At 45.2% G+C, this 24407-nt stretch overlaps 1 protein-coding gene across 1 annotated transcript in view; it reads left to right on the top strand.

Moving 5' to 3' along the window:
- Window positions 1–24407, top strand: part of CDH1 (cadherin 1) — an 82944-nt gene that overhangs the window by 41145 nt on the left and 17392 nt on the right. Inside the window, exons 3-8 of the mRNA XM_030298968.1 lie at window positions 17492–17709; window positions 19371–19514; window positions 19614–19769; window positions 20527–20671; window positions 22021–22196; window positions 22457–22585. Coding sequence (XP_030154828.1) covers window positions 17492–17709; window positions 19371–19514; window positions 19614–19769; window positions 20527–20671; window positions 22021–22196; window positions 22457–22585 — 968 coding nt within the window. The remainder of the gene's footprint in view (window positions 1–17491; window positions 17710–19370; window positions 19515–19613; window positions 19770–20526; window positions 20672–22020; window positions 22197–22456; window positions 22586–24407) is intronic.

Below are 24407 nucleotides of genomic sequence, written 5' to 3'. Positions count from 1 at the left end.
ACTGATGTGGGGCTCGAACTCACCACAAACCGTGAGATCATGACCCGAGCCGAAGTCGGACACCTAACCGACTGAGCCACCCAGACGCCCCTACGTGATTCTTTTTCACAACCATTTCATTCTTTGTAATTTCTGCACTATTTTCTGTTGAGTGGATGCTTATTGTTTATTTAACCAGTCTTCTGTCGATGCCGTTTCTGTCTTTTGCCACTTCCCCACGCCTGCAGTGACTCTCCTTAAATACGTATCCTCCTTTACCTGTGTGAGTCTGGCTGTGGGATGAGGTTGTAGACGTGGGCTTTGCTGGACAAGAGGTGGTAAGAATGGAAAATCTCTAAATGTGGTCAGAATGCCGTCCAAAAAAAGTGTACTGGTTCCACTTGCCATGATGTCCAGGAAGACCCCTGAGCCCACATCTTTGCTGATACAGTTCAGATGGTGTGTGTCATTGATGAGAAAACTAACCCAGGAATAATGAAAGGACTTGACTACTCATCTTCCTGACAAACCCCTGAGAGAATCTGGTCACCTAACTCGGCGTCCAGCATTTTTCTTACTAGACCGGCAGACTAGAGTCCTCCCCAGCAGCACCCCTTCCTTGTCTGGTCATGTGTGGATCATCCCCTTCCTTCATGCCACCCATGTGGACCCCCTCCCTATGATCTCCTGCATCCTGGGTTGCTGAGATTCTCAGAGGGGTCCTGGTCCCCTGGGGACAAGTCTTCTGAGCTTTTGCAAAAATATAAATTCTTCTCCTGTAGAATGAACAGAAAACACCTTATATGTGGTCCCCTACGATTCTTTTTTTTCTTTTTTCTAACCTAGGGATGAGCAATATGTTCACATGGCTGAAAAAGTGACCGGTACAAACAGCATACACAACGAAAAGTTGAGTCCCACACTGTCCTTTTTTTGGTCCAATAACAGCCCTACCCCCACCCTGTAATCTTGCTTAATGGTTTCTTCCAAATTTGTATATGCAAACATAAGCAAGTATGAATATATATTATCCTGTGTACTGCTTTGTGCCTTTTACCACTTGACAATATGTCTTAAGTTTCGTTCCTTGGTAGTGCATAAAGAGCTTTCTTGTTCGTTTTGTAGCCACAATAGTATTTTTTTGGAAACTAAAGAAATTCCATAGTTTATAACTGACCTCTCTTTTTTTTTTTTTCATTTTTTTAAGTGTTTGCTTATTTTTGAGAGAGAGCGAGCGAGGGAGGGGCAGAGAGAGAGCGAGACATAGAAACCGAAGCAGGTTCCAGGCTATGTCAGCCCAGAGTCGGACGCAGGGCTTGAACTCACGAACTGTGAGATCATGACCTGAACTGAAGTAGGACACTTAACCGACTGAGCCACTCAGGCGCCCCCTGACCTTCTCTTGATAGATGCTTGAATTGTCTCCCATATTTTGCTACTACAAACTGCCTTAATGGATAACGTTGTACATAGTTCATTTCGCATGGTGCAATATTCCAGTTTTGATCCCATGGGAAAATGGTAAGAGTCTGGGTAAAAGGACCGTGGAGTCTTGTCAGAGTTGAAACCAGGAAAATGAGAAGTTGGGGAGCCGCTGCTGGGACAGGGGCCACAGATACTGTGGTGGCAGCAAACATACAGTTGCATCTTGCAACAGTGGCCATGTGGCCTGTGGCTCTGCCCCAGCATATGGCACAGTCCATGTCTCCAAACCTTGACCTGGTCTTCATGTCATTTTTTTTTTTTTTTCATCCTACTTGGAATTCTTGGAGTGAGCACCCTAATCTGAGATATTTCTCCTTTTTCCTGGTACTTGGAGGGATGTAGGATTGGTTGCAGGGTTCATTTCTCAGGAGCCTGTGCAAGGGCACACGTGGGGTCTGAGGGTTTACCTTTAGAGCCAGCTGAGTGGATTTAGCAAACGCTCTTGGAAGCAACTCACTTTCGCATCAATGCTTATTTGTTCTTGATAATGAAAAATGATGCTAGCATCTATTAAAGAAGAGAAAGCCTCCTCTTGTAAGCTCTATTGGACAAGTGAGCACTTGTTTCGGAGTCATCTGCAAATGCATGTGACCCAGAGACTCTGTGGGAAATGCCTCACTTCTGCAGCCTTGGCTTCCAGCTGTTCTTTGGAGCCGTTTTAGGAGTTTTGTTGCAAATGTCAGAGGCAGGAGGCCCCAAGCTTTTCCAGCACAACCCACACTTGGAAAAGGTGCAAGCCTTCTTTGTGTTGCAAAAGAGGTTTCCAGACCTTGCTCCTGAGTTTACTGAATGATTCCAAATTCCGAACTCTGCAGCAGATTTCCGTGTTTCCGCAGCCAACGTCAGCACATTTCTGTGTGAGCCAGGGCTTGGGAACTGCTGCCCCCAGATTGGCGCATATTTCTATCTGGGTTGTGTTCTTTATAGAGAATTGGTCTGGCTTTGGTGGTCTATCTTTGTGGCCAGGATGGGTCTGCCTCCGTTTCACATTGCTCTTACCTCTCTTTGGAGCTTCTCTCCTTCCTCAAGTCAGAGCCTGTGGTGGCAGGTCCTGGGTGTGAATTCTGCTTCAGAGAACGACTAGCTCTGTGACCTTGAGCAAAGGACTTAGGCTTTTCTGGGCCTCTGGCTCATCAGCATCCAGGGTTTAAAGAGCACCACCTGCTTTATACCAGCTTGGGAGTCCAGGTTTTCACGTGCTCAGCACAAAGCTTACGCATAATGAGTATCCTTATATTGGATATTTATTCTTCTAATTGCTGCTAATTAGGAATTATTTATCGCCTCTCTTCTCCCTCCCCACTTTAACACCCTAACCTTGGCATTATGGGGTGCATGGATTGTATCTTTTCTGAACCATGGGACTTTGACTCAGAGGAGACCCAAGTAACTTATTTTTGTTACAGGTTCATCCAGATGTGAGTTACATACCACACAATTTACTCACAGCAAGAATACAGAGAGATAATTTTTATAAATGTACACAGCTGTGTGGCATCCCCACAATCCACTTTTAGAATGCTTTCGTTCCTCAAATCCCCTCCTGCCTACTGGCAATCAAGCCTCATGCCTACCCCACCCCCAGCTCCAGCCTGCCGCTGCTACTTTCTGTCTCTAGTTTTCTAGAATTTTTACATAAATAAGAAGGTACTCTTTACTGCACTGGTAAAAAATAAAATAAAATAAAATAACCAAGCCTGGGCCATGCCACAGACTAACTGAATCTGATCTTCCAGAGCTGGCAATCTTTTCCAGTCTTTGTCCTTTTCTTCCACTGAGCATAATGTTCATCAGTGCTATTGCCCTTAGGGGGGGTGTGTTGTTTCCTTTTGTTGCAGAGTAGTTTAGTTATATTATATCTATCCTAATAACTGCATAGGTTAATGTTTTTGTTTTGTTTTGTTTTGTTTTTTGTGAGAAAGAGAGCACACTCATGAAAGTTGGGGGCGCGCAGAGCAAGAGAGAGAATCTTAAGCGAGACTTAATCTCACTGTGAGATCAGGACCTGAGCCCAAATCAAGAGTCAAGAGTTGGATGCCCAACCAAGTCACCCAGGCATCCCTAAGTTTGTTTTTTAATGGGTAAATGGAGAGAAAGAAGAAACTTAGGAAAGAAGGTTCTTAAGAGTATTATAGTGTCCATACCCTAATCTTATTTGTATTTTTTTAAGTTTTTTTTTTAACGTGTTTGTTTATTTTTGAGACAGAGAGAGCATGAGTGGGGGAGGGTCAGAGAGAGAGGGAGACACAGAATCTGAAGCAGGCTCCAGGCTCTGAGCTGTCAGCCCAGAGCCCCATGTGGGTTTCAAACTCATGGACTGTGAGATCATGACCTGAGTTCAAGTCGGACACTTAACCAACTGAGCCACCCAGGCACCCCCCCACCCCTGCCTTTTTTAAAAGTAATTTCTACACCCAAGGTGGGGCTCCAACTCATGACCCTGAGATCGAGAGTCACACACTCTTACGACTAAGCCAGCTAGGTGCCCCCATGCCCTAATTTTAGAAAAACAGGCTATCGGGGGCATCTTGGGTGGCTCAGTCAGTTAAGCGTGGGACTCTTGATTCGGCTCAGGTCATGATCTCATGGTTCATGAATTCGAGCCCTGCATCAGGCTCCGTGCTGACAGTGCAGAGCCTGCTTGAGATTCTCTCTTTCTTGCCCTCTCTCTGCCCCTCCTCCCCTGCTTGTGCTCTCTCAAAAATAAATAAACTTTAAGAAAAAAAAGAAAAACAGGCTATCAAGGGATTGTAGGACAGGGGAAATGAGTGAATTAGGAGAGGGCTATAGAAATCTGGGGGAACAAATTTACAGGCATAGACAGTGGCTTTTCTGTATGAATGGGAACTTGAGGACATTGTGCTTTTGGCTTGTTCTTTTATTTTTTATTTTTGGTTAATTAAATGCTTATATTGAGATATGCTTCTCACATCAGATATTTCACCCATTTAAAGTGTAGGATTCACGGGCGCTTGGGTGGCTCAGTCAGTTGAATGTCAGACTCTTGATTTTGGGTCAGGTCATGGTCAGGTCATGGTCTCACAGTTTGTGGATTGAGCCCCATGTTGGGCTGTAGCAGAGTCTGCTTGGGATTCTGTCTTCATCTTTCTGCCCCTTCCCTGCTTGGTCTTTCTCTCTCTCTCAAAAGTAAATAAATAAACTTAAAAGTGTAGGATTCAAAGAAAAAATAAAGTGTCGGAGTCAGTGGCTTTTCAATACATTTACAGTTGTGCAAACACAGACAGTTTTAAAACATTTTCATCATCCCAAAATGAAATCCCTCACTCCATTGCTGTCACTCCTCAGCTCTCCCCACCCCAAACCCCACCAGTCTTAGGCAGCCACTAATTGTTTTTTTGTCTGTAGGTTTACCTATTCTGGACATTTCATATAAATTGAACCATAAAAAGCAATCTTTTATGATTGGCTTCTTTCGCTTAGGGAAATGTTTTCAGGATTCATCCATGGTCTGGGGCGCCTGGGTGGCTCAGTTGGTTGAGCGTCCAACTTCACCTCAGGTCATGATCTCATGGTCTGTGGGTTCGAGCCCCGCGTCGGGCTCTGTGCTGACAGCTCAGAGCCTGGAGCCTGCTTTGGACTCTGTGTCTCCCTCTCTCATCCCTCTCCACCTCATGCTCTGTCTCTTTCTCTTTAAATAAATAAATAAACAAACAAACATTAAAAAAAATTTTTTTTAAAAAAGATTCATGCATGGTCTAGCATGTATCAGCAATTAATTTCCTCTTATTGGTGAATAATAATCTCTTACATGGATAGACTGCATTTTGTTCATTTATCAGTTGAGGGACACTTAAGTTTCCACTTTTTGGCTGCTATGCATATGCGTTTTCTTACATTTTTCCTTTGATGGATACACGGCGCTGCTTTATGAAATTAAAAACAAAAAACTAGGGTTTGGTAGGGAGTTGGTGTGGGTAACAAAGCACCCTCATAAAAAGTGACTCAGAAAATGTGAGGTGTGTGTTTTTCCCATCGTGTCAGCATTCATTGGCCCAGGGTAAATTGGAAGGGAAATCACTGGGTATGCTCATCTTACTGCCAGACAGTGGTGGAGAAAAGAGGGGGTCCCAAAAGAAGTCAGGCTGTGGAGAAGATAGCATATGTAGGGGTTAAGACTATGGATTTCGGGGTTCAGTTAGACCTATCTTAGAATTCCAGCCCTGCTGTTCATTGGTGTGTGACCCTGGGAGAGTCACTTAACATCAGTCACTTAACTGATAAAATTGAGAGTGATCCTTCCCTTAGTGGTTGTGATAATATAAAGTACTTACTCTACCTCTGGCCTTGCACAAAGGGAGCCCTTGAAGAGCCATTCTCCACCCTACTGGGTGCTCTAAGCACCTGGGGCAGATTTAAAATAGGCTCAGGCCTGGGTATTTTTATTTATTTATTTATTTATTTATTTTTTATTTTTTTTTTTCAACGTTTATTTTTATTTTTGGGACAGAGAGAGACAGAGCATGAACGGGGGAGGGGCAGAGAGAGAGGGAGACACAGAATCTGAAACAGGCTCCAGGCTCTGAGCCATCAGCCCAGAGCCCGACGCGGGGCTCGAACTCACGGACCGCGAGATCGTGACCTGGCTGAAGTCGGACGCTTAACCGACTGCGCCACCCAGGCGCCCCAGGCCTGGGTATTTTTAAAAAGCATCCCAGAGAATCCATGTGCAGAACATGTTATACCCTGGTTGGAGATGATGTTAGAGATATTTTGGTCAAGGTGCTTTATTGCACACTTGAGCCCTTCCTGTTGCATTAGCTGCCGGGATCTAGTCCCCTACCCCAGGCCCGTGAGCTGCCTTTACCTGTGAGGTGTCCGCAGGAGCTGGAGGGAGGAGGGGTTCAGCTGCCTTGGAATTTGGAACAGAGTGCCCTTCCTGGCCGCAGGCAAACCAATAGAAAGGAAAAGTGGGCAGAAACTGTGGTGTGAGGGGGAGCCTTTTCTTTCTAATCAATAAGCAAACAGTTCCTGGAGTTGCCCAACCTGGCCACAGGAATGTTTCCTGGATTGCAGCCTGTGGGAATGATCAATTATCGCCTCTGTATTTAGTCAGGCGGTCGGTGTTTGTGTACTTAACATGCAGCCAGATGCGGGGACAGTAAAGCTCCCAATTTAATGTGGAAGCCAGAGGGTCTGCCTCCCCATTCTCTCTGTTCTTTTTGAGGAAACCAAACAAGTTTCCCTCCCTCTGTCAGGGAAGAAGTCCCTGCTCCACCTCTGCAACAAGCAGGGTGCCAACTCCTGTTAGAGTGAAGTTCAGTGTTTGCCCACTTCCCTTTTTTAAATGAATTGAGATGGGATTCCTTTTTGCCTCGTAGTGTCCACCCTGGAAAATGGAATCCAAGTCCTCGGGCTTCTCAAGCTGAGCCACTGCAGCCCCACTAAGGCAGGAATATTGAGGTTAAACTGTGTGAGGTTTTATCAGTGGGTGCTGGCTCGTTGCTGAACTGTCCAGTGGAGGCCTGGAAAGGCAAAGGATTTAAAGCAGTTGTTTTCTGGCCTTGATAACAAAAGGACAAGGGGGATGGGGAGGCACTCTGGCCCTTCTGGACTGGAGGAAGCAGGAGCCATTGCTGCCCGTGTGGGATCCACATGCTAATGTCACTTTCTTTGCACTGGAAAGTCAGCCCCAGGAGGGCAGGGATTGTTTCCCTGTCGTGTTCATGGCTGCGTCTTCAGTACTAGAACAGTAGGTGTTTGGTGGGTGTGCAGGGCTTGAGTAGCCCTGGAACTGTCCCCCACACTGCCAAATGGCTCGCTACCTTGCTTTGGTATGCAGCCGGAAGGTGGGAGAAGCTTCTCAAATGCCCCTTCTGGAGGCCTTCCCAGATGCCCTTTATTAAATTGTCCCCTCCACCCTGGCTGTTGCATAAAGCCTTGGAACCCCCTTACCTGCTTATTTTTCTCTCTCAACACTTTTCATTCATGACATTTGTTAACTGAATTGTTAATGACCTGTTCTCCACCAGAATGTAAGCCCCATGAGGGCAGGAGCCTTACTTTGTCTACTTGCTGTATTTCCCAGTCTTTAGAGTGTATTTCCCAGTCTTTAGATTTCCCAGGCAAAGAGGAAGGGCTCAGTAAATACTTGTTGAACAAAGAATCCTTAAAACAGTCCCTCCAAGGAGATAGATGGACATCTCCATTTAGAGAACAGGAAAACCGGTGCTCAAGGGTGGGGGGGGGTCAAAGTAACTTGCCTACAGTGGCACATATGAAGCAAAGTGGGGATTTGAACCTGACTCAGTTTGACCCCCTTCACACAATGTACAACTATAAAACTGTGTGTAATTGGTTTTTACCACTTCCACAGTTGGAGTTGGTTTTAAAAAAAGAAAAAAGTGCCGTTGATGATACTTTTTTATTCTGCTGATTCTGATCAGCATCCTTGGTGTTTGCTCTCCAGAGAACAAACAGGGCATTAGCCTATGAAGAAACACAACTGGGAAGCAAAAATCCACCACCAGAGTGACCCAGCCAGCATGAGTAACCTTAAAGCAGGGGAATCGAGGGTGCTGGGTCACCCCTTTATCCTTGCTGGCTCCCCTTTGGAGAGGAGGGGCCTGGGCTAATTGTTCCTTGATCTGTAACCTCACTGTTTTTTGTCCGTGCAATGATACCCTGCTCTCCACCTCAGTCTGTTTTATGGTTTTTATATTTTTAAGATTTAACTTTTAATCTCTATACCCAATGTGGAGTTTGAACTTACAACTTTGAGATAATAGTCATACACTCGACTGACTGAACCAGGCAGGCACCCCATTCCTCAATATGTTTTGATGGAAACAGATGTGAAGGAGCCTGCTCCTTAATTCCTACCCAGGCCAGGATCATTGTTGACGTCTGTTTTTAGGGTGTTAGTTAAATGAAGACACAGTCGGCGCTTGGGCGGCTGAGTCAGTTAAGCGTCTGACTTTTGCTCAGGTCATGATCTCTCAGTTTGTGAGTTTGAGCCCCACATTGGGCTCCACCCTGGCCATGTGGAGCAGCTTGGAATCCTCTCTGTCTCTTCCTTTATCTCTCTCTCTCAAAATAAATAAATAACTTTCAAAATTTTATAAAAAATAAGAGGGGCGCTTGGGTGGCTCAGTCGGTTAAGCATCTGACTTCAGCTCAGGTCATGATCTTACAGTTCATGGGTTCAAGCCCCGCATCAGGCTTTGCACTGACAGCAAGGAGTCTTCTTGGGATTCTCTCTGCCTCTCTCTCTCTGCCCCTTCCCTGTTCATGCTCTCTCTCTCTCAAAAATAGATAAATAAATACTAAAAAAAAAAAACCCTTCATTAAAAAATTTTTTTCAATGTTTGTTTATTTTTGAGAGACAGAGACAGAATGCAAGCAGGGGAGGGGAGGAGAGAGAGGGAGACACAGAATCCAAAGCAGGCTTCAGGTTCTGAGCTGTCAGCACAGAGCCCAACATGGGGCTTGAACCCATGGACTGGGGGATCATGACCTGAGCCGAAGTCAGCAGCTTAACCGACTGAGCCACTCAGGTGCCCCCGCCCCCCTAAACCTGCACTTTAAAAATAAATAAATAAATAAAGACAGAGTCCACTTATTTATTACTTAGTTTTACAGTTTGTATGTATGTTTGTATTTTGTTTCAAGTTTTTATTTACATTGTAGTTAGTTAACATATAGTGTAATACTGGTTTTAGGAGTAGAATTTAGTGATTAATCACTTGAATGTAACACCCAGTGCTCACCACAAGTGCCCTTCTTAATCCCCACCCCCCACCCACCTCCCTCCATCAACCCTCACTTCTCTATCATTGACAGTCTCTTGTGGTTTGCCTCCTCTCTCTTTTCTTTCTCCCTTCCCCTATGTTCATCTGTTTCATTTCTTAAATTCCACATGAGTTAAATCATGTGGTATTTCTTTCTCTGACTTACTTCACTTCGCATAATACACTCTAACTCCATACACATTGTTGCAAATGGCAAGATTTCTTTTGATGGCTGAGTAATATTCCACGGTATGTGTACGCATGTGTGTATGTGTGTATATGTGTGTGCGTGCGCGTGTCTCTGTGTGTGTATGTATATGTACACACACCACATCTGAGACTATAATTTGTTCCAGGCAAGGTCGTGTCGAGAGGCCGGTGCAAGAACTCGGTAGATTTCATGAAAGTACACTTCCCACCCCTGAGATTCCATGGGAGCTGCCTGTTAGCACGGGAGGTTGGGCGGGTGCAGGCACCCCAGCCGACAGCTCTCATGGAGCATTGCCACTCAGGTTTTATGGGCACAGGCTGTAAGTCATGCTGGTCCACCGGGAGTCCACGCTGTTTATCTTCCCCAGAAGAATGTTTGAGGTGTAAGCTAACCGATGAGAGGAACTTCGACTTATTTTAGCTCTGTAATGGTGTGACCCACAGCAGCACATTCTTGGATCTGAAATTTAAAACTTCCTCTTTCACTTGGCTGTCTGACTGTCCCTATGTTTTTCTGTGGCGCTGGGACTGAATTTCCAAGGCACAGCATTCCTTCAAGGAGAGAGAGGGAGTATATGTGTATAAGGGGAAGATGGAGACAGGGGACACTTTCCTGTTCTTACTGTTACTCTACCTGTCCTGTTCTCCTGTGGGAACTTGCTGTTCTCCATTCAGCTAGGAACTAGTTGACGCATAGCTTACTGATACTAAGGTGGTTAAGTCCTGAAGCTGCCTCAGACCACAGGTTCTGCCACTTCTTCTGCTATGTGGCTTAGCCAGGTGTCTCCACTGAGACTTCAGTTTCCTCATTTATTAGCCAGGCTGCTAAATTCCTACCACGCACGGCCAGTGTGTCAAGTAAGGCTATCGGGTTGCTCGTTCTTTTATAGCAAATGGACACATACAGAGATGTCTAGGGGCTAAGAAGATCGTCTTCTTGGTACAACTTGAATCTCAAATAGAGGCCTGATAGTCCTTTCCTTCCCGTTATTTATTTTTTTATTTATTTAATGTTTATTTTATTTTTGAGGGAGAGACAGCCAGACACAGAATCCAAAGTGGGCTCCAGGCTCTGAGCTGTCAGCACAGAGCCTGACGTGGAGCTTGAACCCACAAACCATGAGGTCATGACCTGAACCGAAGTCAGACCCTCAACCGTCAGAGGCACGCAGGTGCCCCTTCTTCCCATTTTTTAAACGTGCATTTTTTTTTCTTGCTGAGCGTGGGTGCTTAGTAAACCCATAATGTTGAGTAATTTTATGGACACCCATCAAAGGAAAGTGTTCCAGTATCACCCAGTGCATCAAAGAAAATGGAACCTAGAAAGAAGTTTTATAGGCGGTGGTGTCCGTGGAGAATTACGGCTTTGTGATTGGAGTTAGAAACACCATGCCTAACCAGCAAAAAGAGGCTCCTACCTAGCGAAGTGGTAATATGTCTCTCTCCCTAGGATTCCTTTCATCCATCAGGTTAAACTTTTTGTCTTGTATCTTCAGTATTTAAGGTAGAAACCACAGTCCTTGGTTTGGAGATATGCAATGGCAACATGACCCCGCCCCGGCAGCTCCAGGGGCCTCAGGAGGCTCTTGATCTTGTGTGTGTGACTTTGTCTTCCTAAGGCTGAGTGCTCAAGTTCAAATGGTCCTTGAAATACATCTAAATGCAGGGTTCTATGATGTTGGCTGTGGGAAATGCGTTCCAATGAGAGAGAAACAATCCATAATGCATGCCTTTGTGTATAGTGTGGGGAAAACACTGCTTTCAAGTAGTTGCCGCTGAGAGATTGGGTTATCCCACTAGTTAGCAAATAACTCAACTATGGTTAGCTGGCTTTGATTGTAGGTCCCTGTCCTTACATCTCAACATCTCCCAGAAATACATGAAGGCTTCTGAGACTGTCTGGTTCCACCCACTCACATTCCAGCTGTGGGGCTGGGTGGGGGTGGAAGAAGAAACGGAATCCTTAAAGCAGGACTGTTTGAGCCACAGTGGCAATTCCAAGCAAAGAATGTTGCTCAGTGCTCAAAGCCCTGCCCTGGACCAGAAGCTTTTCATGAACTTGGGTTTAATTTTTATTTGAACCTCAGTCACTTCTTCCAGGGTCCTCTGATTAAAACTACTACTTGGTGCCACGTGAGGTAGAAAATAGGGCCCTTTTAGGATAAATAGCCCGCAAAAGTCACAATGTGTTAAAAATGCTTTTTAGGGGCGCCTGGGTGGCGCAGTCGGTTGAGCATCCGACTTCAGCCAGGTCACGATCTCGCGGTCCGTGAGTTCGAGCCCCGCGTCAGGCTCTGGGCTGATGGCTCAGAGCCTGGAGCCTGCTTCCGATTCTGTGTCTCCCTCTCTCTCTGCCCCTCCCCCGTTCATGCTCTGTCTCTCTCTGTCCCAAAAAAAATAAATAAACGTTGAAAAAAAAATGCTTTTTAAAAGTCACTTTTCTTTTCGTCATTTTAAAAGGAATTCATTGTGGGGCGCCTGGGTGGCGCAGTCGGTTAAGCGTCCGACTTCAGCCAGGTCACGATCTCGCGGTCCGTGAGTTCGAGCCCCGAGTCGGGCTCTGGGCTGACTGCTCAGAGCCTGGAGCCTGTTTCCAATTCTGTGTCTCCCTCTCTCTCTGCCCCTTCCCCGTTCATGCTCTGTCTCTCTCTGTCCCAAAAATAAATAAACGTTGAAAAAAAAAATTTTTAAAAAAAAGGAATTCATTGTAATTCTGATGCACCATATAATATGTACAAAGATATAGAAGGAAAATATGTTTAAAAAACCAGAATCGGGGCTCCTGGGTGGCTTGGTCGGTTGAGCATCCGACTTCGGCTCAGGTCGTGATCTCGCAGTCTGTGAGTTCGAGCCCCGCGTCCGGCTCTGTGCTGACAGCTCAGACCCTGGAGCCTGTGCCTGTTTCAGATTCTGTGTCTCCCTCTCTCTCTGCCCTTCCCCCGCTCATGCTCTGTCTCTCTCCCTGTCAAAAATGAATAAACATTAAAAAAAAAAATCAGAATCGCCCCTGCCCCCACTTCAACCACACTTTGAATCTGCCCCTCCCACCCAACAATTACCATTAGGCTCCTGGTGGGTAGAGTTGCCTACTGTTGGGGGATGTTTAAAGACTTTTTCTTCTTAATATGTATTCCTTTTTATTATTGCTAGATAAGCATGTCCCCATTTTGCAAATGGAAACATTGGTGAAGAATGCTCACTTTGGAGCCAGACAGCTCAGCCCCTCCAGTCACAAGCATATAATTGAGGACAAAGAAAGCAGAGGTAGTGGTCCCTACCCCAAAGGGTGGCAGAAGGTGAGGAGGAATTACAACACAAAGAGCACAGTGCAAGGGTCTGGCTTGTAGAGAACACCATGAGGCCGAGCGGTTAGGAGCAAGAACTCTCAGACGGCCTGGGTTCCAGTCCCAGCTCTGGGCCTCACGGCCTGCCTGGGTTTGTTCCCCACATGTGAAAAGGAAACACTGGTAGTACCACCCTCAGAGTTCCGGAATGGAGTGAGTTAATGTTTGTAAAGTGGTTAGAATGGAGCCTGACACTTAGTGTTCTACAAGTGTGTAAAAATATTAAGAGAATAGTAGATAAAAGGTAGTTGAAGCTATTAGTCGAGGCTGTGGTTTTTGGTGGTGGTGGGGATGATGTTATTGCAGTGAAAAGCTGTCCACATCTACAGATGGCCACCTGGGTTCTTGGCTCTTGTCACTGGGATTTTGGTTTCTAGACCAAATGACCAGTTTTAAATTTTTTTTTTTTCAACGTTTATTTATTTTTGGGACAGAGAGAGACAGAGCATGAATGGGGGAGGGGCAGAGAGAGAGGGAGACACAGAATCGGAAACAGGCTCCAGGCTCTAAGCCATCAGCCCAGAGCCCGACGCGGGGCTCGAACTCACAGACCGCGAGATCGTGACCTGGCTGAAGTCGGACGCTTAACCGACTGCGCCACCCAGGCGCCCCCCAAATGACCAGTTTTAGGAAAGGAGGTCATCCTGACTTAAAGAACACTTACTTAATCCCTTGCTGGCTTTATGTTTATTTTTGTTTAATTTTTTATCATGGAAACGTTCAAATATACCCTGTCCTCATGGACTGATTCTCTTTTTCTTGTTTGAGTCCCCCATGCTGCCATTAGTGGTCACTGTGGCTCTGAGACATGGCCTGGTCCTTGCCAAGGTTGAAGCAAGGAGCCTTCTGAAGCTGGAGATTCCCTCATCTTTCTTGTAATTTCTGGTTTCTCAGCCCAGAGGATCAGATTGCACAGAAAGATAATGGGCCTTAATGAGCACCTGGAAATTCAGGTTGGGGCAGCGCACACTTCTTTGTCACTTCTCAAGGGGTGGGGCTTAGCCACCATTAAGACAAGATGACCCAAGCTGGTTAAGCTCCTTGGCTCAAAGTTATTTGCAGAACCATTTAAAAATGTTCAGGCTGCTGCCCTTGGCAAGTCCAGTCCTGCTTGTCCCAACTTTCACTGCCCAGATTTGGGCCAGCTGGGGAAAGGAATTAAATCCATGCATAAACCAGAGCAGCTCTTGTCCTTGTTTCTGTGACAGCCCCCCCCCCCTAAGATCACCCCATTACTTCTGCTGGGATGGGTTCAGGGGAGGTTATTTGAAAAACATCTAGTTTGAGATGGAGATCCTATTTTAGACTTAAAAGGCAGTGTCTGCCCATCCTTCAAGGACTTTGCCTTTGTTCTTCTCATTTTTGGTTCCCCTGTTCATGTAGCACATACTTGGCTTCTAGCATATACTTCTAGCTTGTCTACCCAAATGCACAGAAAAAATACTCATTATCTACTGCTCGCACTGCTCTTTCACTTGCAAAATGTGATCACATTTGCTGTCTTGGTTAATATTCACAAAAACCCTGAAGAGGTAGGCTCCGTCAATGGTGGTATCCTTCATGTCCCAGTAGAGAAAACGGAGGCCCAGGGGGCTTAAGCATATTGTTTAAGGCCACTCAGCAAGAACATGGTGGAATCTGGGTTTATTATCTGGTCACAGATAGTAGATACAGAGCCAGCCTATAAGGCGAGGGTAGAGGTGGGACCATGGCTGTGATTTTTTTTTTTTTTTTTTTTTGTATAAACCTGGAGGACGGGGGGTGGGTGGGTGATTATTTGAAGGACCCTGTTCCCTTCCTGTGAACTATCTTTTTGTTTGGCTGGATAGCGACTCCCAGTTACTTGTACAAGGTGGCCCCAGATTTCTGTCATCCCTGGATTCTAGCTAGGGGGCAAAATAAACCAGGGCCTTAACAGTCTCTTCAGGGCAAGGGAACGCGGTCATGAGACTAAGTAACTCAGGGTAAGGGCCAGTCCCAGCTCTGCTTTCACTAAGGATAGGATGTCAAGCAATTTTCTTAAGCTCTCCAACCCTGGATTTCTTCATCTTCTGAATATCTTCATCTTCAAAATGGAAATGATCATGGTGTTCACCCACCCACACCAGTCAGGTCTTATTTTCTCTGGAAAGGGTGTGGCTGTTGGCTTCAGAAACATTTGCAAGGGTGGCCCCTGGTGGAAGAAAGTGAAAACTGCAGCCCAGGAATTAGGGGTGGCTTTAGGACTTTGTGGCAGAGACGTGATCCTCATAAATGTAGAGGTGTCTAGCCTTGTAAAATAGGCTCAAGAGCAGGAGTTTTTATAAAAGATCTATTTGGAAAAAGTAAAAATTACACTAGAGAAATTAAGGGCGAGTATTTGAAAGGGATGAAAACAGGCCACCTTGAGAAGTTCCCAGAATGAGCTGCTTTATCAGCTGTTCCCTGTGTCTAGCTGGCTCTTGAGACAGGTTTCTGCAAGACTGTCTCCTTCAGGTCTCTGCTCAGCCACCTCCACCTCAAGAGGCTTGCTCTCATCATCCAGTAATAGTTACACCTTTCTGAATCCCCCTCTCCTCTGATCACTCTTGTATTACTCTCTTTAATTCCTTTCTGTCTAGCATTTATCACTTCCTGAGATGATTGATTTCTGTATTTGTCCATGTTTTCCACAACAGTGTAAGCTCAGTGAGGAGCAGTGCCTTGTCTGTCTTGTCTACAAGTTTGTCCTTAGAGCTCAGCACAGCTTCTGGCATAGAGCTTGGTGGAAACCTGTAGAATGAACCCTTTAGGACATTTTTCACCACCAGCGTCACCATCTTTGGGTATTGGTGGTCTTTAAGTTTTAATACCTTAATAGCTATGAAGTTTTAAGTAGAGTTTGGAAGTCATTGGTCATAACATTCCCCCACCCAAGTAGTCCTTCCCTGTCTTTTGCATTTGTCTTGCTGCCCTGTATGATCAGGTTGAAGACTTTCCTGTACAACTTTCATTATCTCCCCTGACAATGATCAGTTTCTCTTCTGCATCAGATTGAAAGCAGGTATTACCTCTCTATGCCTGAGATAAGAAAAATAGAATTAGCACTCAACAAGTATTTACAGTTATCAATGTCTTCTGTGGGATACTCATGAGGGTTGAATAAATGATTAACCAAAGTCACATTTGTTTTCAAAAACTTAATTGGACAGACATTAATATAGTGCTTATTATGTGCCAAGCACATAGAGATGTAATTTAAGTCAACCCTAGGGGCACCTGGGTGGCTCAGTCAGTTGGGCATTCAACTTCGGCTCAGGTCGTGATATTGCGGTCTGTGAGTTCAAGCCCTGCGTCGGGCTCTGTGCTTGGAGCCTGGAGCCTGCTTTGGATTCTGTGTCTCCCTCTCTCTCTGACCCTCCCCCGTTCATGCTCTGTCTCTCTCTGTCTCATAAATAAATAAATAAACAAACAAACGTTAAAAAAAAAAAACTTAAATCAACCCTAGTGGGTAGTTGCTTTTATTGCCTTCATTCTACAGATGGGTAGACTGAGGCACAGGGAGATTAATTTGCCCAAGGTCACAGAGCTGATAATAAGCAGAGCTGGGACTTGAACCAGGTAGCCTGTTTCAGAGTCCATATTCTTTAGAGAGAGTGAGTGTGAACGAGGGAGAGGGATAGAGATAGAGGGAGGGAGAGTCTCAAGCAGGCTCCACGCACAGCTCAGAGCCTGACCCAGAGCTTGATGCCATGACCCTGGGATCACGACCTGAGTCAAAATTAAGAGTAGGATGCTTAACCAGCTGAGCCACCCAGGGGGCCACCCCCAGGGTCCGTACTTGTTATCATCATGCCATGTCCCTCTCTCATTGTCTGCCACTGGTTTTGAAATGTCAACATTTATGTATTTATTTAAAATGTTTATTTTGAGAGGAGAGAGAGAGAGAGAGAGAGAATGAATGAATGAATGAATGAATGAATCCCAAGCAGCCTTCATGCTGTCAGTGCAGAGCCCAACTCAAGGCCCGATCTCACGAACTGTGAGAGCATGACCTGAGCTGAAGTTAAGAGTCAGATGCTTAACCAACTGAGCCACCCAGGCTCAGTTACCCCACCTGCTACTTAAATGTAGACTCTGCAATGTCTCACTGTACCTTAGTCTCTAACTTTTGGATTTAGCAAGCATTCTGTCTCAGTAATCTTAGCAGTCTGTTTTTATATTGTCAACAGCCAACTGAAGGAGAGGTCCCTTTTGTTATTGAAAAGAAGTTACTTTCTAGACACGTCACTGTTTGTAGTTTACAAGTAGATAAGAAAGAAAATCAGGGGTGCCTGGATGGCTCAGTCGGTTGGGCGGCCGACTTCGGCTCAGGTCATGATCTCGCAGTCTGTGAGTTCGAGCCCCGCATCAGGCTCTGTGCTGACAGCTCGGAGCCTGTGCCTGTTTCAGATTCTGTGTCTCCCTCTCTCTGACCCTCCCCCATTCATGCTCTGTCTCTCTCTGTCTCAAAAATAAATAAACGTTAAAAAAAAATTTAGAAAAAAAGAAAGAAAATCAGACCACAATGAACAGTCTTCCTGTAATTGTGAAGAACATGATGATAATATTGACTACTTTGGTATCTTTGCTGTTCTATCTCCAGACGATGGCTTGTTTTGCGTGAGTCAGGCTTTTGGTGGGTGAACCACGTTTGCTTTTTAGAGAAGGAACACTCATGTCTTTAATCTGCCCCATTTCCTAATCGCTGTGATGTGTGCCCTGCAGTGAGTTTTGAAGGATGCACCGGTCAACCAAGGACAGCCTATTTTTCTGATGACACGCGAATCAAAGTGGGCAGCGATGGTGTGGTTAGCGTCAGACGGCCTCTGCAGCTTCATAAACCAGAGATGAGTTTTCTCGTCCACGCCTGGGACTCCAGCCGCAGGAAGCTGTCCACCAAAGTTACGCTGAAGGCAGCAGTGCGCCATCACCGCCGCCATCACGTACGTTGTAGCGTTTCTTGGAAGTTCACCATTGTTTTAGTCCTCTGGCTAATGCAGGTTCCCTACCCTTGGCACCATTCACATTTGGGGCTGGATGGTTTTCTGTTGTGATGTTTAGCAGCATCCCTGGCTGTAGCCCACCAGATAGATACCAGCAGCATGCCTCTAGCTGTCATAACCAAAAATGTCTCCAGACAGCCAATGCCCCCCGGGTTGGAGAATCACCTCTAGTTGAGAACCATTGGTCTAACTGAACTAATCGTTGGGAATTTTTTTGAGTAGGTGGGGGGAGGGATCAGCCGGAATGATGGCGCAGTGTGAATATCTGTATTTTCTGTGGGAAGTGTAGAATAGTGGGTAAGAGCATGGACACTATCTGGAACTGAATCATAGCCCTGCCACTTACTGCCTGAATAGATCTAGGAGAGTTACTTAACCCCTCTGTGCTTGAAATTCCTTATCTGTAAATGCAGATAATAATGAGTGCCTGAATTAATACATGTGAAATGATATAACTGTGCTAGGCATACGGTAAGTACTCAGTAATTATTAACTGTCTTTTTCTTGGAGGGAGAATGAGCAGGAGATCAATCCTCTGATCATTTTATTTTACTCTTTGTGTTTCTAGTGGGGAGAGTCTTGGGAGGGGAAGAGAAGATTCAATGGGAAACATTTTTTTTAAGTTTTATTTATTTATTTTGAGAGACAGCCAGCGTGAGCAGGGGCAGGGCAGAGAAGGAGGGAGGGAGGGAAAGAGAGAGAGTGTGTGTGTGTGTTATTGGGTATGTGAGTAACTAATATGTAGGAATGCAGTACTGGGAAGGATTTCTTATCTCATGTCTGTCTTGTGCATTTTGAAACAAATTTGAAAAGCCAGGAAATGGTGCTTAAATCACATTTGGCAAACAGTGATCAGTGATTATGTGGGGAGTGGGAGATGGAATTGTCCTCTGGAACCTTTACAGTATTATGGTTAATCACTTTAAAGCACTTAAACAATTTGGAAGAAACTTTGCTTCCATCTTCAACTATCTTATTTCCCTGTGTGTGCATAAAGCTATCTTTATCACACATGAAAACTGTTCAATACAAGTCTCAAAGGGCGTTTTTGGTTCCCATCCCAACAGCTTTAGTTAGAACAAATGGAAACTCAATAGATAAAACAACACAATGAGGTTAAAGAATTTGTATTGATCACAAAGTAGTTCTTAGCACCAATTCCTAAAACTTACCTCATCTTGGCTGATAACTCCACTTTGGAGGCCTATACCCCAAGGAAAAACATAAAAGAAAATTGAAACACTTGAATATCCAGTTGTTGAATAAGCTCTGATATTACATCATCAGAGTGTAATGTTCTTTTAAAAACAACAGGTATAATATATATAGGCTTGAAATAACTTGCAAAATAATATCAAACTCTCAAATGTATAGTTGTGTATGCATACTGATTACTTGAACTCTGGACATTAGAAGGATCAAAAGAGAATGCCATCTTTATTATATGGCAGAGAGTTTCATTGGGTTGTGTTTTGTTATTAAGTTAAAGTCATCGACTGCCCTCAGAATGCTGGAGATGCTGGCTGGGTAGGTGGAACTGTTGGGCCTGTATTATTTCTCCTGAATTACCTGATTTTGTTCTTCATCTCCTTTCCTTTTAGGACACTCTCTCCGAAACCCAGACAGAAGTGCTCACATTTCCCAACTCCCAGCATGGTCTTAGAAGACAGAAGAGAGACTGGGTTATCCCTCCTATCAGCTGCCCAGAAAATGAGAAAGGCCCATTTCCTAAAAATCTGGTTCAGGTAGAGAGCAGGAAGTTCTTTACTTCTCTGGAAGCAATTTGTCAGAGAAGGACTAAGAAGAAAAAGGGATAATGCTGTTTCTTTCTGTTTGGTCTTCAGATCAAATCTAACAGGGACAAAGAAATCAAGGTTTTCTACAGCATCACTGGCCAAGGGGCTGACACACCTCCTGTTGGTGTGTTTATTATTGAAAGAGAAACAGGATGGCTGAAGGTGACGGAGCCTCTGGATAGAGAACAAATTGCCAAGTACATTGTGAGTATCTCTCAGAAGCCTGTTAATAATGGGGTCCTATCCTCCCAAAATTTTTTGGTCAACCCATGTTGGATCCCTAGATCAGGTGCTCTGGACATGTGAGGCTTAATTTGATAGCTCTGTACCTGTTAATAAAGGGAGATGACAGGAGAGCTGGGGAAAAATTGGGGGGGTGGGGGAGGGAAGCATTAGTATTTTCTTTGTTAGGAATAAAGAGAGGAGAGTCCTTATGCATGAGTTAAGACCCAAGGTAGCAATTTACTCTTGGGGCCAAAAGTCCCTAACCCAGAGGAAGAGGCCAGTGATGACATTGGGGAGCAAAAGCCATTCTTAGACCTTGGTATCAGAGTAAGCTTGGAGAGCTGAAGGGTAATGCATTGAGGCCAAATGTAGAAAAATCTGGGGAGACACTAGACTGGAGCAGTCAGAGCAAACATTAGCCTGCTGGGAATGAATCAGAGTGTTTTAGGGTTCTACTGTTTTCTCCTAGGCCTAGTTCCCTAGCCCTCCTATGGGAAATGGGAGCTCTGACCTGGTAGCTGTGTTCTCCAGCCCATGAATCTTTACATATCATGACCTCAAACATTGTCATGACACCACTGAAGCAGCAGCACATGTCCGAGAAAAGTTCTCTGCTAGGGTGTCCTTCCTTGGGTCTTGGAGAGTGGGGGGGGCGGGGTGTGGAGGCCGGTCACATGACTCCTTCCCTTTCTTCCCCCTGGTTGGGACCCATGTAACCTTCACTTGGCTGTTTCAGCTGTACTCTCATGCTGTGTCTTCAAATGGGCATGCAGTCGAAGACCCAATGGAGATTGTGATTACGGTGACAGATCAGAATGACAACAAGCCCGAGTTCACCCAGCAGGTTTTTGAAGGTTCTGTCATGGAAAGTGCTCTTCCAGGTATGGCCAATACATAAGGCGTGTAGTTCCCAGAAAGACACTTAGATTCTTTGGACTTAAAAGTGTTGGGGCTGGTGTTTGGGGTCAGGCCCTTCATAGCGATAGAACTTCTTTAGAAGCTTGCACCATGTGTGTAAAACATCCTTTCTACAGAAATGTGTATTATAAAATAGGAGCAGTTTAAGAACCTTTCCCGATTAAGAAACAGATGCATGCCATTCATGACCACATTCTTTTCTGTCCCCTGTAAAGGTAACCGCTGCCCTGACTTTTGTGGTAATCATTCCTTTGCTTTCATTTGTCTATTTCACTGTGTGTATATTTATCTCTATATGAGCTCTTGTTTGTTTTGCATGTTTTCAAACTTTATGTACAGGGAACCACACTCTACATGTATTTCTGTGGCATGCTTCTCTCGTTTAGCTTTATGTACATACGGTTCTTTGTGTTGGTGCCTATAGCAGTCCAAGGCCATTCATTCTCATTGTCATGTAGTATTTCTTTGCATATATCTCCTGATGGAAACATGCAAGACTTTCTCTAGGGTATAAATCCATAATGGTAGATGGCTCAGTTATATTGTATGTGCCTGTTCAGTGTGATACTTGCTGACAAGCTGTTTTCCAAAGGGGTTGAACCAGTTTACAGTCCCACCAGCAACATATATATCCTGGAATTTTAGACTTTTCAGCTCTGTTGACTGTGTGGTGGTATCTCCATACAATTTTAAATTGCATTTCTCTGCTTTATTAATGGGCTAAGCATTTTCTGTGTTTGCCGGCCCTTTGGGTTTCTTATGACTTCTTTCTTTGTCTTTTGCTCTTTTTTTTCACCCTTGGGCCATTTTTTTCCTTTTCCTAGTGATCCCTAAAGAATTTTTTTTGATGTGATCAGCACTAGTCCTTTGTCAGTCACAGGTGCTATAAGTATTCTCTTCTGCCTTGAAGGCAGTGATCTCAAGTGACCATCCTCTCTGGTGAAGCCGTGACTTACAAGCCACGTCAGAAATTTGTGGGATTTTTCCTAGTTTTCACCTCATTCACTCTGTTTGAGAGACACGGCACTGTTTCAGTTTAAGGTTACTTATTCCCCGTGGTCCTCCCCTCCAGCCCAATCCACAGTATCTTGTGGCAAAGCTGAGTCCTTGGAACACTGCTCATTTGGTGGAATGCTGTCAACCCTCCCCCCCCGCACTGGTAAGAATTTTGGAAATTAGAAAATGGAGAGCCATGACACGGTACCAACCCTAGGCTTCTCCTGGATCATTCTGGACAGAATTGAGCTGAGCAATGTTGACCAAAATCCAAAGTGCAGCTTAACTGAATCTTCCTCTCCTTTGGCACTCCCAGGAACTTCTGTGATGCAGGTCACCGCCACAGATGCAGATGACGACGAGAATACCTACAATGCTGCCATCGCGTACACCATCCTCTCCCAAGAGCCCCCGCTGCCTCAGAGCACAATGTTCACCATCAATAGGGACACAGGAGTCATCAGTGTGGTCACCACCGGGCTGGACCGGGAGGTCAGGGGTCAAGAGGATATAGAGGGGGTTGAGGGCAAATAGACATCAGCTAGATCACGTGGACCGTGCAAAACTCGGCAGAGGCCAGTTGCCACGTAGCATGTTATGGTCTGAGCTTTGCATCTAAACATCTGTCTAGAGGTTTTATACCTAGAAGGCAGGCTAGCATTCAAGCAAATGATAAAGTGTTTTGATGCTCTGGGCTGGGCTGGGCCTGATGTGGTTCTGGGTCCTGACTCCACTGTGTTTGATCTCTGCAGAGTGTCCCCATGTACACCCTGGTGGTTCAGGCTGCTGACCTGCAAGGCGAAGGTTTAAGTACAACCGCAACAGCCGTGATCACGGTCACTGACATCAACGATAACCCTCCCATCTTTGAACCAACCACGGTAATTTTGCAGCCCCTCGGTTTTCAAAGAAAGGTCCTCTGTTGTTTCACAGTGCTCATGGGTGAAGCCTTTGACAGCTTTCCCTAGACTACTGAACTTCAGAAAGCAAGCAGATTGGGGTGACAGTTGTCCCTGCCATCATCAGCCTGGGCCCTATTGGCACACATTTGTGAAATTATAAATGGCACCTGAGGTGCCTGGCTGGCACAGTCAGTGGAGAATGTGACTCTTTTATAATTTTTTCAATATTTTTTTGATGCTTTTATTTATTTTTGAGAGAGAGAGAGAGATATGACAGAGCATGGCTGGGGGGGGGGGGCGGCGGGGGGAGCAGAGAGAGAGGAAGACAAAGAATCCAAAGCAGGCTCCAGGCCCTGAGCTGTCAGCACAGAGCCCCACGTGGGGCTTGAACTTCACTGTGAAATCATGACCTGAGCCGAAGTTGGAAGCTTAACTGACTCAGTCACCCAGGCACCACAGAGCATGTAACTCTTGATCTGAGGGTTGTGAGTTTGATCCCCATGTTGGGTATAGAGATTACTTTAAAAAAGAAAAAAGGGGGGGGGCACCTGTTGAATTCATGTTTTCATTTTGGGTATCTTGGTCACAAGTCCTACCAGGTTTTGTTTATTCATTGAACAAATATTTTCTTTCTATTCTTTTCTTTTTTTAATCTTTATTTATTTTTGAGAGAGAGAGAGAGAGTATGAGTGGGGAGGAACAGAGAGAGAGGGAGACACAGAATCCAAAGCAGGTTCCAGGCTCTGAGCTGTCAGCACAGAAGCCCGACATGGGGTTTGAACTCATGAACCACAGTATCATGACCTGAGCCCAAGTCGGATGCTTAACTGACTGAGCCACCCAGGCACCCCAAAACCTTAAATCTTAATACATTAATTAGAAATCAGCTCAGTGGTTAATGACAGAGACTTGACTCTTATGTCCTAAACAAATAGGGTAAACTTTCTAGTGTCACAAAAAGCCCAGAGCTAGATTATCTGTGCTGTCAATGAAACCTCTTTTGCCTTACTTTGCCACCATCCTTGGTGCATAGCTTCCATCCTCGGTGTCCTCTTATGGCCCCAGATGGCTGCTAGCCCTCCAGCTATGTCTGTGCTTCATTCAGGAAGGAAGCAAGGCCACGGGGAGCACAAGGCATTGCTGCTAAGTGAAGTCCTCTTATTTCTGTGCAGACCCATACAAGTTCCATTTACCTCTTAGCAACTGCAGTCTTTGAGGATGACTGGAAGTAAAATACATTGTCTGGGCACTTTGCTGCCTCCAACAATATCTTTCGTGAAGAAGGGGTGAATGGATATTAGTATTCAATTAGCAGTGTCTGCCACCCTAACCTAGGCATTGTGAGTAACATTTATAGTAAGATTTGACAGGAGGTTGGCCAACGCGGGACAGGGGACAATGGAAGAGTGCTCCAGGCAGAGGGAGCAGCATATGCAGCATGCTCTGAATCAGTGAAAAGCTTGATGCATAGCAAGAACTGAAAACCAGTCAGTGTAGTGAACTAAATGAGCTTGGGTCCTGCACGACCTTGTAGACTGAGGTAAGAATGTTAGAATTTATCCTGAGTGCAAGGGGATGTCATCAAAGGTTTTAAGCAGAGGACTCTACTGACCAGACTTTTGTTGTAAGAAAATTATTGGTACCACTGGGAATGATAGGGAGAGGAGAGTAATGGATAAGCCACAGTGTCTTGAATTTGATTAAGACCATAGTCATCAACTGGGTCAGAGTGTGCTGTGAGGGGCTCAGGTAGCCAGGTCCTTAAAAAGCTTCTTCAGGTAGTCATGAAGGATGATGTTCC

This window comes from Lynx canadensis, chromosome E2 (genome assembly GCF_007474595.2).
Source record: "Lynx canadensis isolate LIC74 chromosome E2, mLynCan4.pri.v2, whole genome shotgun sequence".
Taxonomy (NCBI): domain Eukaryota; kingdom Metazoa; phylum Chordata; class Mammalia; order Carnivora; family Felidae; genus Lynx; species Lynx canadensis.
This window is presented reverse-complemented; position numbering and strand designations above follow the sequence as displayed.